The sequence below is a fragment of the Cynocephalus volans genome, chromosome 4, assembly GCF_027409185.1.
Source record: "Cynocephalus volans isolate mCynVol1 chromosome 4, mCynVol1.pri, whole genome shotgun sequence".
NCBI classification, from domain to species: Eukaryota; Metazoa; Chordata; class Mammalia; order Dermoptera; family Cynocephalidae; genus Cynocephalus; species Cynocephalus volans.
In genome coordinates, this window is record NC_084463.1 from 149,729,413 (window position 1) to 149,744,375 (window position 14,963).

A 14,963-nucleotide genomic window follows, 5' to 3' on the forward strand; every position below is an offset into this window, starting at 1 on the left:
TAATTGTGTAAAATGTATGGTGGTTAGATCAGTATAGTTAACTTATTCATCATTACAACGCACAGTCATTCTTGTGTCTGTTGATCAGTTCCTCATTAGCCCCGCTGCCTCTCTCTCTCCCTTCCCCTTTTCCACCTCTAGTTTTCTAGAAGTTCAATGTACCACTGTGATTGTTGTTTCTTTCTTTCTCTCTATCTCTCTTATTGTTCATTTGTTTATTTCTGGATTATATCAAACTAGTATAGTTTTTTTATAGTCATGTAACCTTCATTTAAACCTGCTTTTAGAACACTGTTTTGCTGTATGAAAAACAAATACATATTTTTTTTTACTTTTTTCATATATGGTTGTCTATTTGTCCCTATATCACACATTTTAATAACAGAAACTTAGTAATTTGTTTTACATTCTGTATGGTTAGATTCTTATTCAATTTTTGCTTTAATTTCTGGGGTGTTTGTTACCAGATATTTTGTTTGTTTAATCATTTACATAAACATTAACAAATAAGTTTTGAAATCTTTTTCCACAGTATCCACATAAATTCTATATCAATTAGACTGGATGACAACTTGGAGAGGGGTAGAGACCTGATAATACTGAGAATCCAAGTGTTGAGTAATAATATAAAAGCACGATGTAGGAATATTGAAATGACTCCAGGAACTGTCCTTTCTGAAGGACAGTATGACCTCTTATACTTATTTCTGCAGCAGCATTGTGGAGAAAATGCACTAGATTTGGAATGAAAACAGTTAAGTCTGTCTTAAATCAGTCATTTTAGTCATTTCCTGGCTATCCCTTCTAACATCTCCGTCATCATATGTGTAGCAGATATAATTATACTTGTCTTAATTACTTCTCAACATGAGCTATTTCAAGTGCAAGGCTTTCTACTTATAGAAATCACAAAATCTAAGAGATGCAGATGTCAGAAAATAATTACAGCCCTTTCATTGCATAGCATATCCACCTGTATCTGCCAACAAAGACACAGTGCTTCAGTGACACACAACAAAAACAACTTTAAAGGCAAGGTACTCATTTGTGTACACATTAGATCAGAAAAGTCTGTTCAATGGAAAAATAACAGCATTCTCTCAGTCACTTTATTCTCCGCTTTGAGTAATCTATTGTGCTTTGTAATATTTTTGTGTTTGTGTTCGAGAATTGGAAAAAATAACATTTAATGGATGCAAATCCTGTGGAATTCATCTCAGAATTGTCTTCCTTGAGAACTTCAAGGGGTTTAAATTTCATGCAACACAATCATCTATGAAAACCTCATACAAATACATCTGTAAGTTTTAGAAACATTTTAGACTCTGTTCCAGGTTTTCATTGAGACTGAAACATCTTTGCAGATTGGATCAATGAAATGGAACTTTTCTGTGCATTAATTTCCTGAAGGCATCCTTTACATCTTTATTCCTTAGACTGTAGATCAGAGGGTTCAGCATGGGATTGACAACTGTGTAAAATATGGAGGCCACTTTGACCGTTTGTTGAGAGTTTTTGGAATTGGGCACACAGTAAAGGGAAAGGATGGTCCCGTGGAAGATGGTGATGACGGTCAGGTGGGAGGCACAGGTGGAGAAGGCTTTTCGACGCCCGCTGGTGGATTGGATTTTTAATACAGTCACAAGAATGAAAACGTAGGACATGAGGATGACCAGCAGTGTACTCACCTCATTGAAGGTGGCGAAGGCAAAAAGCAGCAGGTGGGGTATGTGAACATCAGAGCTCGACACAGCTATGAGAGCAGTGTACTCACAGAAAAAGTGGTTGATCACATTGTGTCCAGAAAAGTTTAGATGGAGAGCATAGCAAAGGAGTACCAAGGGGCCAGTCATACCCCAAAGATATGACCTTGCCACCAGGAGGTCACAGAGCCTCTGTGGCATTGCCACTGTGTAAAGCAGAGGATTACAGATGGCCACAAAGCGATCATAGGCCATCACTGCCAGCAGGAAGGACTCGGTCACCACAGCTGTGCAGGAGAGGAAATACTGCAACATGCAGCTCAAGTAGAAGATGCTTTGATCCACCATGACCAGGTTCTCAAGCAGTTTGGGAGTAATGATGGAAGAGTAACACAAATCAACAAAAGAAAGATGACTGAGGAAGAAGTACATGGGGGTGTGGAGCTTGGGGTCAATTTTGATGAGGACTATCATTCCAACGTTTCCTACCACAGTGATAACATACATGATCAGAAACACAAGGAAAAGAGGAATCTGAAGTTCTGGGTAATCTGTGAAACCTAAGAGGGCAAAGGTTGTCTCCACACTCAGATTCCTTGCTGCCCTCACCATAATTCTTTTTAATGCAATGGTGTGGTTGCAAAGAGTTGTCCCTGCCAAAGAGAAGATTTATGGGGATGTGTGAAATTTATTCATGACTTTGTATGGTACAGGAAATTAAATGAGAATGAAGAATATTGGTCCTAGTTTTCTCCATGAAGAACTTGCCTTATGCAGATAGCTGCTTCGTATATACCAAACAGTGCTGAGTCTTTGAAATGTCTTTGCATTTCCATTGCACTCTGTGTTTCTATAAAAAATACTTATTACATTGCAGTGTGTGCTTCCACACATTAGCTACTGTCGTAGTATGCACATAACTGATACACAGCATGTGCATAAATACATACACTAGTGAAGATTATCTGAAAAATAGTGTGAAGTATTCAACTCGGAAAACAACATTGCTACTGGATTTTGCCTATATACTGATTAAACAAATCAACTAAAATGTTTAAGATAACATGTTTCAAATATAAGTATAAAATACATTATAAGAGAAATATAGAAAAAGGCATAGAAATCCCATTTTTCCAACTTTTATTCTGTAAAATACAACTTCTCTCATAGAATGTCTTAGTGGCTGAGGGTTTGAGGAGTACATGGCTTACTTTTGACCTGAGTGGACAGGGCACTTTTTTTAGGGATTATGGTCTAAGGGATAGATATTACTACAATCTAGAATCACATAGATATCTTGTAAGTGTCCAAAGACATATCAGGTAAGATATCTCTCAAGATTAACTAGTTTTCTTTCTGGTAATAGTTTATTTAACAATGTAAAGTGCATATAAAGACAATATGAGTAAATGTCCATTTCCAGGTAGCAATCATATGCTCTTCTTTATGAAATGGTTGCCAGTACACCTGAATCCAAGTATTTCCACGAGTGTTAACTTCTTTCTTCAATTAGGTTAAGAATTGGATGACATTTACAATGACATAACAATAAAAAATAATTCAAAGACCATATCAGGAAAACACTATTGTACATCTCATAGAAAACCTGAGTAAACTTACCTGCTACAGAGAAACAGGCCACCACCCTGCTGGTTCTCTGTTAACTCAGTCTAACAGGAGCACCGACTCTTTTACATCTAAGTCCATAGCTCCGGGGAGTCAAGCTCTGGAGATTCACAAGCAACTAATTCCTCAGAGGCACCAAAACAGGTAATTAAGGCAAATGCTAGGTCTCTTGTACATGTATAATAACTAGACTCCCCTTGAAATTACACAGAAAAAATGTTGCATAAAGTTGACTATTGTGCTTTGTTTGCACATAATTAAAATGCCCTCTGCAATTAACAAAACTGGAATAAAATCAAATACTGCCTTGTCTACTCTGAAATTTAGTGATCCTCTTTGAATTTTGGAGGTTACATATAGTAGTTTTAAGACACTTGCTTATTCACAGAATTTCCCCCCAAAATGTCCTTTTTGATTGGCTTCCAAGAAGAGTGAAATCTATATAAAAGTCCTGTCTGCCATGCAAACTGTGCTGTTAGGGACATATGACTCAGTACTTTTGATTGGTCTTGAAGTGTATTTGCAAATATGGGTTGTTTAGAACTTACATTATGCCCCTACAGTGAATTACAGTTTAGACCTTTGGGATTTTAAAGCAAATAAATAACTTCCTCTGCAGACAGCTCTTTACCAACTGAGAAAAGTTTCTGACTTTTATTTATTTATTTATTTATTTATTGTCTTTTTCATGACCAGCACTCAGCCAGTGAGTGCACAGGCCATTCCTATATAGGATCCGAGCCCGCGGCGGGAGCGTCGCCGCACTCCCAGCGCCGCACTCTCCCGAGTGTGCCACGGGCTCGGCCCAAGAGTTTCTGACTTTTAAATGGACCTCAGTAGAAACTGGATGATTGGAAATAAGCCACTATGTTACCATTCAACCTACACTTCCCATAAGAAGACACAAATAAATCTTACGAGCAATTACAAATGCCCATAGTTCATCCTCTTTCCTTATTGCTTCATGCTTCTCAGCCTGAACTTGTAGCCTTATGGGGTATTTCCTAAAACAACTTACATATGGATGAAAGCACTGAGACCTTATTTTCAGATTGTTTTCCATTTTTTGATGGCCCCCCCAAATAGTGTCTAGCTGTAGCACTATAATCCTACTCTGGGGAATCCCTGTAATGCAGTGGTGAAAAAAAATTCTTCCAATACTTAGAAATTCAAAAAGTGTTCTTGGAATATTGGGATCACCTTTTGAAACTTATGACATGGTCTCTGTGGCAATACTTTACACAGATGGAGTAATATTCTCCAGAAGGTGTTATATGCTCTAATTCTGGAACAAATATACAGCACGGTTTCTCCATGAATTATTTTTATGAGTACCAGAATGTATGGGTATAAAGTACAAACGGGTGTGGCTCTTCTACCTGTCACCCTTCCTTAGTGGTGCACTAACAAAATCTTAGCTTACCATAAGTGAAAACTTGAGCTCTAGTACTTTAGAAGTCTTGTCTCCCAAGGGAGTGATGCTTTCACAAGGGGTGAAGTGTTGGATCCATTAAGTTGGAATTGTGACTTGCTTGACCTAGAAAATATGGTGGAAGTGATGTGTGGATTCTGGAGTTGAGGCACTAAGATGACTTATGGCTTTTACTTTTACTGTCTTCAAATGTTGCTCTGAGATCAGCACACAAGGAAGACATTGTACCCTACTAGAGGATGAGAGAATTCTTGGGAAAATATTGCAGCACCGCAGGTGACAGTCAGCACCAAGTCACTTAAGAAAAAAGTGGTATCATCTTGGAAGCTTTAATATTGGCAGAATTGCTAAGTCATTGCATCAACATGAATGAGCTCAAGTAGGACTGTTATTGTATGAGACAGGGAACTCACATCAGGTCCCACACAAACACCTGGACCCAGAATGCTAAATCATAGTATCATTTTGAGAGGGTATCTACTTTGAGACAGCATCCTGCCCTGGTTCCCAATAACTCCATGCATCTCCATTATTCCACTGTACCCACCAGAATCCTGCAAAGACATGAACCCATCTCAACCCAGTGATACAGTCATGACTCTTGCACAGGAGTCAACACAGCACCACCACATACCCAAGTTGCAGGTGTACCAGTGCAGTGATTGGGCTTCCCCCAGGACCATGCTCATCAACAAACACACACTGCTCAGGGCTTGGGAGCCACCCACCTCATGTCCACAGCATGATAACACACAAAAGCATAAAACTCACTCATGGAGCACATACACAAATGAGAAAGAAAAATTAATCCAAACTTTTCACTGTAGAAAACTACCCTACCACAAAGATAAACAAGAGAAGAAGAAAGGAACAAAGGATATACAAAAACTATCAGAAAACAATAAACGAAATAATAGGAGTAATCCTCACATATCAATCATAACCTTAAATATAAATGGTTTAAATTCCTTAATGAAAACATAAACACTTGCGGAATGGATTAAAAGATAATACCCACCTATATAATCCCTACAAGAAACTCATCTCATCTGTAAAGACACACAAAGATTCAAAGTGAAGTGATGGAAAAACATATTCCATGGGAACAAACTCTAAAAATGAGCAGTATTAGTTATACATGTATTAGGTAAAAAAGACTGCAGAAAGAAATGTATAGAGAGACAAATGCCTTCATTATGTAATGACAAAGGGATTAATTCAGCAAAAGGATTTAACAATAATACATATATATGGATCCAAAACTGGAACAGTCAGATATACAGCACATTTTATTTGATGTAGAGGGAGAGAGAGAACCCCCCCAACACAAAATAGTTGGGAAATTCAACACACCATTCTCAGCATTAGACAGATTAGTTAGTTAGAAAATCAACAAACAAGGTCTTATACTAATTTGTCCTTCAAATGGACCTAGAGGACACTTACAGAACATTTCATCTTAAAGTTACAGAATACACATTCTTCGTTTGAGCATGTGTAAAATTCTCGAGGGAAAATCATATGTTAGGGCACAAGACAAGCCTCACCAAATTTTAAACAATCAAAATCATATCAAAAGTATCTTTTCAGAACACCACAATGAAATAAAAGTAGAAATCAATAATAAGAGGATCATTAAAAACTGCACAAATATATGGAAATAGAAAAATATGGTAATGAGTCAATGAAGAAATTGAGATGAAAATTTTAGAAAATTATTGAAACAAATTTTAAAAATGTAAAATGCAAAAAAAGAAAAGAAAAGAAAACTATAAGCAAATATCCCTGATAAGCATAGATGAAAACCCCTTAACACACCAGTAGAATTCAAATCCAACAACACACCCCATGATCCAGTAAGATTTATTCAGGGATGGTTCAACCTATGCAAATCAATAAACATTATATGTGATGTATCATATCAACAGAATGAAAAACAAAATGCATTTAATCATATCAGAAAAAGCAGGAAAAGCATCTGAAAAAATTAACAATGCTTCATGATAAAAAACATTCAACAAATTAGGCATACAAGAAACATACCTCAATACCATAATGACTATAATTAACAAACCCTCAGCTTATATTATACTGAACAGAGAAAACTTGAATATGTTTTCTCTAAGAACTGGATCAAGTCAAGTATGCCAGTATTCATCACTCGTTCAACATAAAACCAGAAGTTCTAGCTGTACTCATTAGGCCAGGGAATAAAATAAAGGGCATCCATATTAGGAAGGAGATAATCAATTTGTCATTGTTTGAAGGTGATATGGCCTTATATATAGAAAATTCTGAAGATTCCACCAAAAAAACCCTCTTTAAAACTGGTAAAAGAATTCAGTAAAGTTGTAGGGTACAAAATAAACATGCAAAAGTCAATAGCATTTCTGCACACTAACAAGAAACTAGCTGAAAAAGAAATCAAGAAAAAACCCTATTTAAATAGCCACAAAAAAATAAAACACCATGGAATAAATTTAGCCAAGAAGTTGAAAGATTCCAGAAAGAAAACTATAAAATACTGATCAAAGAAAGAGAAGAGGACAACAAAGACTTGGAAAGACATCTCATGTTCATGGATTGAAAGAATTAATATAGTTGAAATGAGCAATCTACAGATTCAACAGTATCTATCAAAATGTCAATGACAGTCTTCACAGAAATAGAGTAGAAAAATGCTGAAATTTGTATTGGAGGTAACCACAAAAGACTCCAAATAGCCAAAGCAATGCTGAGAAGAAAGAGTAAAACAAGTGGCATCACACTATCTGACATGAAAATAAACTACAAAACATAGTAACTAACACAGCGTGGTACTGGCATAAAAACAAACACATAGAGGAACAGAACAGAAAAAAAGAACACAGAAATAAATCCACTAGTTTGAAGTTAATTTTTTTTTTTTTGACAAAGGTATGGAGAATATACATTGAGGAAAAGACAGTCTCTTCAATAAATGATCCTGGAAAAACAGGAGATTCATAAGCAGAAGAATGAAATTAGATCCACTTCTCTCACCATATACAGAAATTGACACCAAATAGAGTAAAAACTTAAAATTAAAACCTGTAACTGTGAAACAACTAGAATAAAACATGTGACAAATTCCTGAGGATATTGTTTTGGGCTAAGATTTTATAGATTAGACCCCAAAAGCACAGGCAACAAAGGCAAAAATAGACAAATGGGATTATATAAAAATAAAAAGCTTCTCCTTAACAAAGGAAAGAAATAACAGATTGTACAGAACTCATGCAGAGCAGAAGAAAACACTTGGGAACTATTCATCCAACAAAGGATTAATATTCAGAATATACAGGCAACTCAAACAGCTCAAAACTAAATATTAATACTAATACTAATACTACTAATAATAATCTGATCAAAAATGGGCAAATTATCTAAACAGACATTTTTCAAAAGACGACGTACAAATGGCCAAGGATACAAAAAAATGCTATCACTAAACATCAGGGATATGCAAATCAAAACTACAATGAGATATAATTTCACTCCACTTAGAACGACTATTATAAAAGATACAAAAAATAATAAAGCTAGCAAGGATACAGAGGAAAGAGAATCTTATATATGTTGGTAGGAATGTAAATTAGTACAGCCATTAAGGAGAACAAGATGGAGAATCCTCAAAAACAAAAAGTAGAGCTACCATATAATAAAGCAATCCCACGACTGGGTATTTATCATAATGAATGAAAAATAGTATATTTAAGAGATATCTGCATCCCCATATTCACCGCATAATTAGCCCAAGATATGGAATCTAATTAAGTGTTCATTAACAGATAAATAGAGAAAATGTGGTATATGTACACAATGAAAACTATTCAGCCATAAAAAAGAAAAGAATTAAGTTCTGTCATTTGAGGATACTACATTAAATGAAATAACCAGACACAGAAAGATAAATACCACGTGTTCTCACTCCTAAAAGGAAGCTAAAAAAGTTAATCTCACACAAGTGGAGAGTAGGATACTGGTTACTAGAGGCTGGGAATAAAAATGGGTTGGGAGGGAGAGGCTGGTTAAAAGATAGAAAATTACAACAAGAAAGGAAGTATAAGTTTTACTGTTCTGCAGCACTGTAAGGTGACTATAGTTAACAACGATTTATTGTATATTTTCAAATAGCTTAAGAGAGGATTTTGAATGTTCCCAACACAAATAAATGATAAATCCTTGAGGCAATGTGTTTTCTAACTACCCTTATTTAATCATTGCAAATCCATAAATATGCACAGTTATTGTGTGTTAATTAAAAATAATAACTACATATGCATTTTGTAAAAAAATATATCATATATCACTACAAAAACACATAAATCAGTTTTAGAGGGTAGGAAGTAACTTTCACAAAATGTAAGATTTTCATAGAAGGTTTCTTTGTAAATGAGACATTTGAATTAAAACTCATAATTTTGTAGAAATATATTTTTTAATATTGCATTGAATGCTAAAATATTTTGGAAGTCTACTAATTTTTGAAAGTCTCACATTTTCTACTTTATGTAGGGGAGGAGAAAGGGAAAGTATTGAAAACCTATTCAAGGAATTAGTAACAGAAAAATTCTTAAGTGTAGGGAGAGATAAAGAAATTTAGATCCAGGAAGCTCAAAGGTCCCCAAACAGATTTAATCCAAAAATATCCTCCCTAACACACATTATGGTTAAGTTTGCAAATCTCAAAGACAAAGAGAGAATTCTAAAAGCAGCAAGAGAAAAACATCAAGTCACCTATAGGGGAGCTCCCATTAAACTAACAGCAGACTTCTCAAATGAAACCCTACAGGCCAGAAGAAGGTGGAATGATATTTTCAAATCACTAAAGGAAAACAAGTTGACAGTGAAGAATTATTTAGCCAGCAAGACTCTCCTTCAAAAATGAGGGAGAAATAGTATATTTTCCAGAGAAATAAAAGTTGTGGGAGTTCACCACAACATGACCAGCCCTGTGAGAAATTCTCAAGAGGGTCATTCATTTGGAACCTGAATAGTGATGACCACTATCACAAACACACAAGAAAGAGCAAAACCCAATGTGAAAACAAAAATTCCAGTGAGGAAGAAAAAGAAGGTAAGCTGGGCCACCTTAAATTTCCAACTAACATCGAAGAAGAGAAAGAAAACGGGAAGTGATCAAAAGATACTTAAATCATCTAAACAAAAAGCAATTAAATGACATGAATTAAACAAGACATGTAAATAACTACCCTAAAGGTGAACGGATTAAACTCCCCATTCAAAATACACGGACAGACTGACTGGATTATAAAGCTAGACACAACTATGTTCTGTCTTCAAGAGACTCACCTCATCTGTAGAGACCCACAGAGACTAAAAGTGAAGGAATGGAAAAGGATTCACCATGCAAATGGAAACCCAAAACAAGCAGGAGTAGTTATTCTTATATTGGATAAAATAGACTTTAAAACAGAAAACAGAAAAAAGGAGACAAAGAAGGCCACTATACAATGATAAAAGATCTATCCAGCTAGAAGACATAACAATCTAAATATATATGCACCCAATACTGGAGCACCCAGGTATATAAGGCAAGCACTCTTAGACCTAAAGAAAGAAATAGGCCATAATATGTTAATAGTGGGTGATCTGAACACCCCTTTCTCAGGATGGACAGATTTTGAGGAAGCAAATTAACAAAGAGATACAGAATTTAAACTATACCTTAGACCAAGTGGACTTGGTAGATATATACACAGCATTTCACCAAACAACTAAAGGATAAAATCTCCTTATCAACTCATGGAACTTTCTCCAGGTTAGACCACATATTAGGTCACAAATCTCATCTCAGCAAACTTAAAAAAAATTGAAATCAGTCCATGTACCTTTTCAGACCACAAGGAATTAACACTGGAGATTAATAATAAGCAAAACTCTGGAAACTGTACAAATACATGGAAACTAAATAATAGGTTCCTGAATGACCCATGGGTCCATGAAGAAATTAACCAGGAAATCAAAAAAATTATTGAAACTAATGAAAATAAAGATGCATCATACCAAAACCTGTGGGATACTGCCCAAGCAGTTCTAAGAGGCTAATTTATAGCAATAAATGATTATACCAAAAGAATGGAGAGACTTCAAATAAATGACCTAACACTGTGCCTCAAAAACAAAGAAAAATAACAAAAATCCAATCCTAAAGGTAGTAGATGGAAAGAAATAATTAAGATCAGAGCAAAACTAAGTGAAATGGAGAGAAAAAAAAAAAACAATAAAAAGATCAATGAAACAAAAAGTAGGTTTTTTGAGAAGATAAATAAAATAGAAAAACCCTTATCTAGGTTAACACAAAAAAAGAAGAGAGAAGACCCACATAACAGAAATCAGAAATGAAAAAGGAGAGATTACAACCAATACCCCACAGAAATAAGAAGAATCATGAGACTATTATAAACAATTATATGACAACAGATATGAAAACCTGGAAGATATGGATAAGTTTCTGGACACATACAAACTACCTAAGAAGACAGAGAAAACCTGAACAGACCAATAACAAGCAATGAGATTGAAGCAGTAATCAGCAATCTTCGAACAAAGAAAATTACACATCTGAGTGGCTTTAGGGCTGAATTCTATCCAACTTTTAAAGAGTTGATACCATTTCTCCTCAGACTATCCAAAACAACTGAAACATGAGCTACTCTCCAAAACTCATTCTATGAGGCTAGCACAACTCTGATAACAAAACCAGATAAAGACACAACAAAAAAAGAAAATTACAGGTCAATAAACTTGATGAACATAGATGCAAATGTCTTCAACAAAATATTAGCAATCAGAATACAGCAACACATTAAAAAATTTTTACATGATCAAGTGGGATTCATCTCAGGGATGCAAGTATGTTTCAACATACTAACGTCAATACATGTGGTACATCACATAAACAAATTCAAGGACAAAAAACATATGATTATCTCAATAGATCCTGAAAAAGCATTTTACAGAATTCAACATCTTTTTGTAATAAAAACACTCAACAAATTAAGTATAGAAGGGAAGTATCTCAACACAGTAAAAGCCATCTGTGACAAGCCCACAGCCAGTATCATTTTGAATGGGGAAAAACAGAGGGCTTTTTCCTTAGAAAAGGAACAAGATAAGAATTCCAACTCCCATCACTTCTATTTAACACAGTACTGGAGGTACTAGCTATAGCAATCAGGCAAGAGAAAAAAATAAAGGGCATTCAAATTGGAAAAGACGCAGTCAAACTGTCCCTATTTGCAGATGACATGACACTAGATACAGAAAAACCTGAAGACTCTATCAAAAAACTCCTAGAGCTGGTTAATAATTTCAGTAATGTTGCAGGATACAAAATAAATGCACCCAAATCCATTGCATTTATGTACTCAAATAATGAACTAACAGAAAGAGAGATGAAGAAAGTAAGCCCATTTACAAAAGTCACAAAAATATGTACTACCTAGTGATCAATTTAACCAAGGAGGTGAAAGATCTCTACAAAAATTACAAACCACTATTTAAAGAAATGAGAGAAGACACAAAAAGATGGAAAGTTATGCCAATCTCTTGGATTGGAAGAATTAACATTGTGAAAAATGTCTGTTCTATCCAAAGTGATCAACAGATTCAAAGCAATCCCCATTAAAGCAACAATGACATTCTTCACAGTAATGAAAAAAACAATCTTACCTTTCTTATGGAACAACAAAAGGCCCTGAATAGCCAAAGCAATCCTGAGCAAAAAATAAAATAAAATAAAATAAAATAAAGCTGGGGGCATAATACTACTGATTTCAAGTTATACTACAAAGCTATAGTAACCAAACAGCATGATACTGGCATAAAAATAGACACTCAGAACAGTTGAGCAGAATTGATAACCCAGAAATCACTCCTCAGGCTTACAACAATCTGATATTGGACACAGGAAACACAAATCTACACTGAGGAAAAGACTGCCTCTTTAACAAGTAGTGCTGGGAAAATTGGATATCCATTTGTAGAAGAATGAAACTGGATATGCACCTCTAACCATATACTAAAATCAACTCAAAATGAATTAAAGACTTAAGTATAAGACCTGAAACTCTAAAATTACTAACAGAAAATATAGGAGAAATACTACAGGAACTTGGTCTGGGCACAGACTTTATGATCATTTGCCCAAAAGCACAAGCAACAAAATAAATTATAAGCAAATGGTACTATATAAAACTAAAAAGCTTCTGCGCAGCAAAGAAAACAATCAGCAGAGTGAAACGACATCCTACAGAGTCATTGAAATTTTTTTCTAACTGTGCATCTGACAAGGAATTAATATCCATAATACACAATTAACTCAAGCAATTACACAGTTAAAAAACAAACAAACAAATAACCCACCTAAAAAAAAATGGGCAAAGAGCTGAATAGACATTTTTCAAAGGAAGACATACAAATGGCCAAGAGATACATGAAAAAATTCTCAACATCACTAGTTATCAGGGAAATGCAAATTAAAACTACACTGAAATATCACCTCACCACATTTAGACTGGCTATAATCAAAAAGATGGTGAATAACAAATGATGGTGACAGTGTGGAGAGAAGGGAACACTGCTGCACTGTTTGTGGGAATGTAAATTATTACAACCACTATGGAAAACAGTATGGGGGTTTCTCAAACAACTACAGAGAGATCTCCCATATAATCCAGCAATCCCACTTTTGGGTATATAACTAGAGGAATGGAAATAATCATATCGAGGTCATAACTGCACTCACATGTTCACCACAGCTCTGTTTACAATAGCCAAAACATGGAACCAACCTAAATGCCCACTGATGGATAATTGGATAAGGAAACTGTGGTATATATACACCTAGTACTGTGGTGTAATACTACTCTGCCATAACAAATAATGAAATTCTTCCATTTGGAGCAACATGGTTGAGCCAGGAGAATCTTATGTTGATTGGAATAAGCAAAGCATAGAGGGATCAATACTGCATGTACTTACTCATATGTGGGAGCTAAGAGAGAAAGAAGGAAGGAAAGAAAGACCACAGTAGTGCCTTGTTCTTGCAGAGGGAGAGAACATTCCTTGGACTACAGAGTGGAATGGGGGAGGTAAGGGGAAGGGGAGGGATGTTGTGGATAATTGGGTGGGGGACACAGGGTACAAATGTGATTTGTGGTAATGGGTATGCTGCCAGTATGAATCTGGCCCTCACAACATGGGCACGAGGGTTGGCAATCAGCTGTGTATCACATGAAAATTCATAACCAATAAAAAAATTCAAAAAATATTATTGGAATATTGTGATCACCTTTTGAAATTTGTGAGATGATCTCTTTGGCAATACTTTACAGGATGGAGTAATATACTCCATAATTTGTTGTATGCTCTAATTCTGCAAACCATATATATCACTGTTTCTCCAATGATTTTTTTATGAGTCCCAGAATTTATAAAATTATAAATGGAGTCATTCTTCTACCTATCATCTTTAATGGTCTACTAGCTAATTATATGTTTCCCATAAGTGAAACCAGAAGCTCTAGTAGTTTAGAAGTCTTATCTCCCCAGGGAGTGATGCTTTCACAAGACAGTGCAGTGCTGTGATCCATTAAGTTGGAACTGTGACTTGCTTGACCAAGAAGATATGGTGGAAGTGAAGTGTGGATTCTGGAGTTGAGGCACTTAGATGACTTATGGCTTTTACTTTTACTCTTTCAAACATTGCTCTGAGATCACCAGAAAAGGAAGACATTGTACCCTTCTAGAGGACAAGAGACTTTGTGGGAAAATATTGGGACACCCCAGAAAAAAGTTTTCACCATTCACCTAAGAAAAAAGTGATGCCATCTTGGAAGCTTTAGCCCTGGCAGAATTGCCACATCATTGCAGCAACAGAGTGAGCTCAAGTAGGACTGGCAGAAGATCCAGCCAGTCACCCAAAGATGGTGAGAAATAACAAACGATTTTTAACCAGCAAGTTCAGGAGTGTAGTTTTCCTCAGCAACAAACAATGAAAAAATGTCCGAAGTTATAATTTCAGTTAATCCATTTGTTTGCAAACGTAGCTGCAAAATCCATTTTTCTGTAATGTCACATGCATATGTTTAGAGCTGACCCTGTGGCTGAGCTGACCCTCTGGCTGATTTCAGATGCATTAATTACAGTCGGCAACC

General features: G+C 35.5%; 1 protein-coding gene across 1 annotated transcript; it reads right to left on the reverse strand.

Moving 5' to 3' along the window:
- Positions 1 to 1,370: 1,370 nt before the first annotated feature.
- Positions 1,371 to 2,315, reverse strand: LOC134377058 (olfactory receptor 5D14). The gene has a single exon (XM_063095677.1). The coding sequence runs from the start codon at positions 2,313 to 2,315 to the stop codon at positions 1,371 to 1,373; it is 945 nt and encodes a 314-aa protein (XP_062951747.1).
- Between the last annotated feature and the right edge of the window lie 12,648 nt (positions 2,316 to 14,963).

Excerpts from the sequence above, each read along its gene's own strand:
- LOC134377058 (XM_063095677.1), bottom strand. The coding sequence starts at position 2,315 with ATGGTGAGGGCAGCAAGGAATCTGAGTGTGGAGACAACCTTTGCCCTC.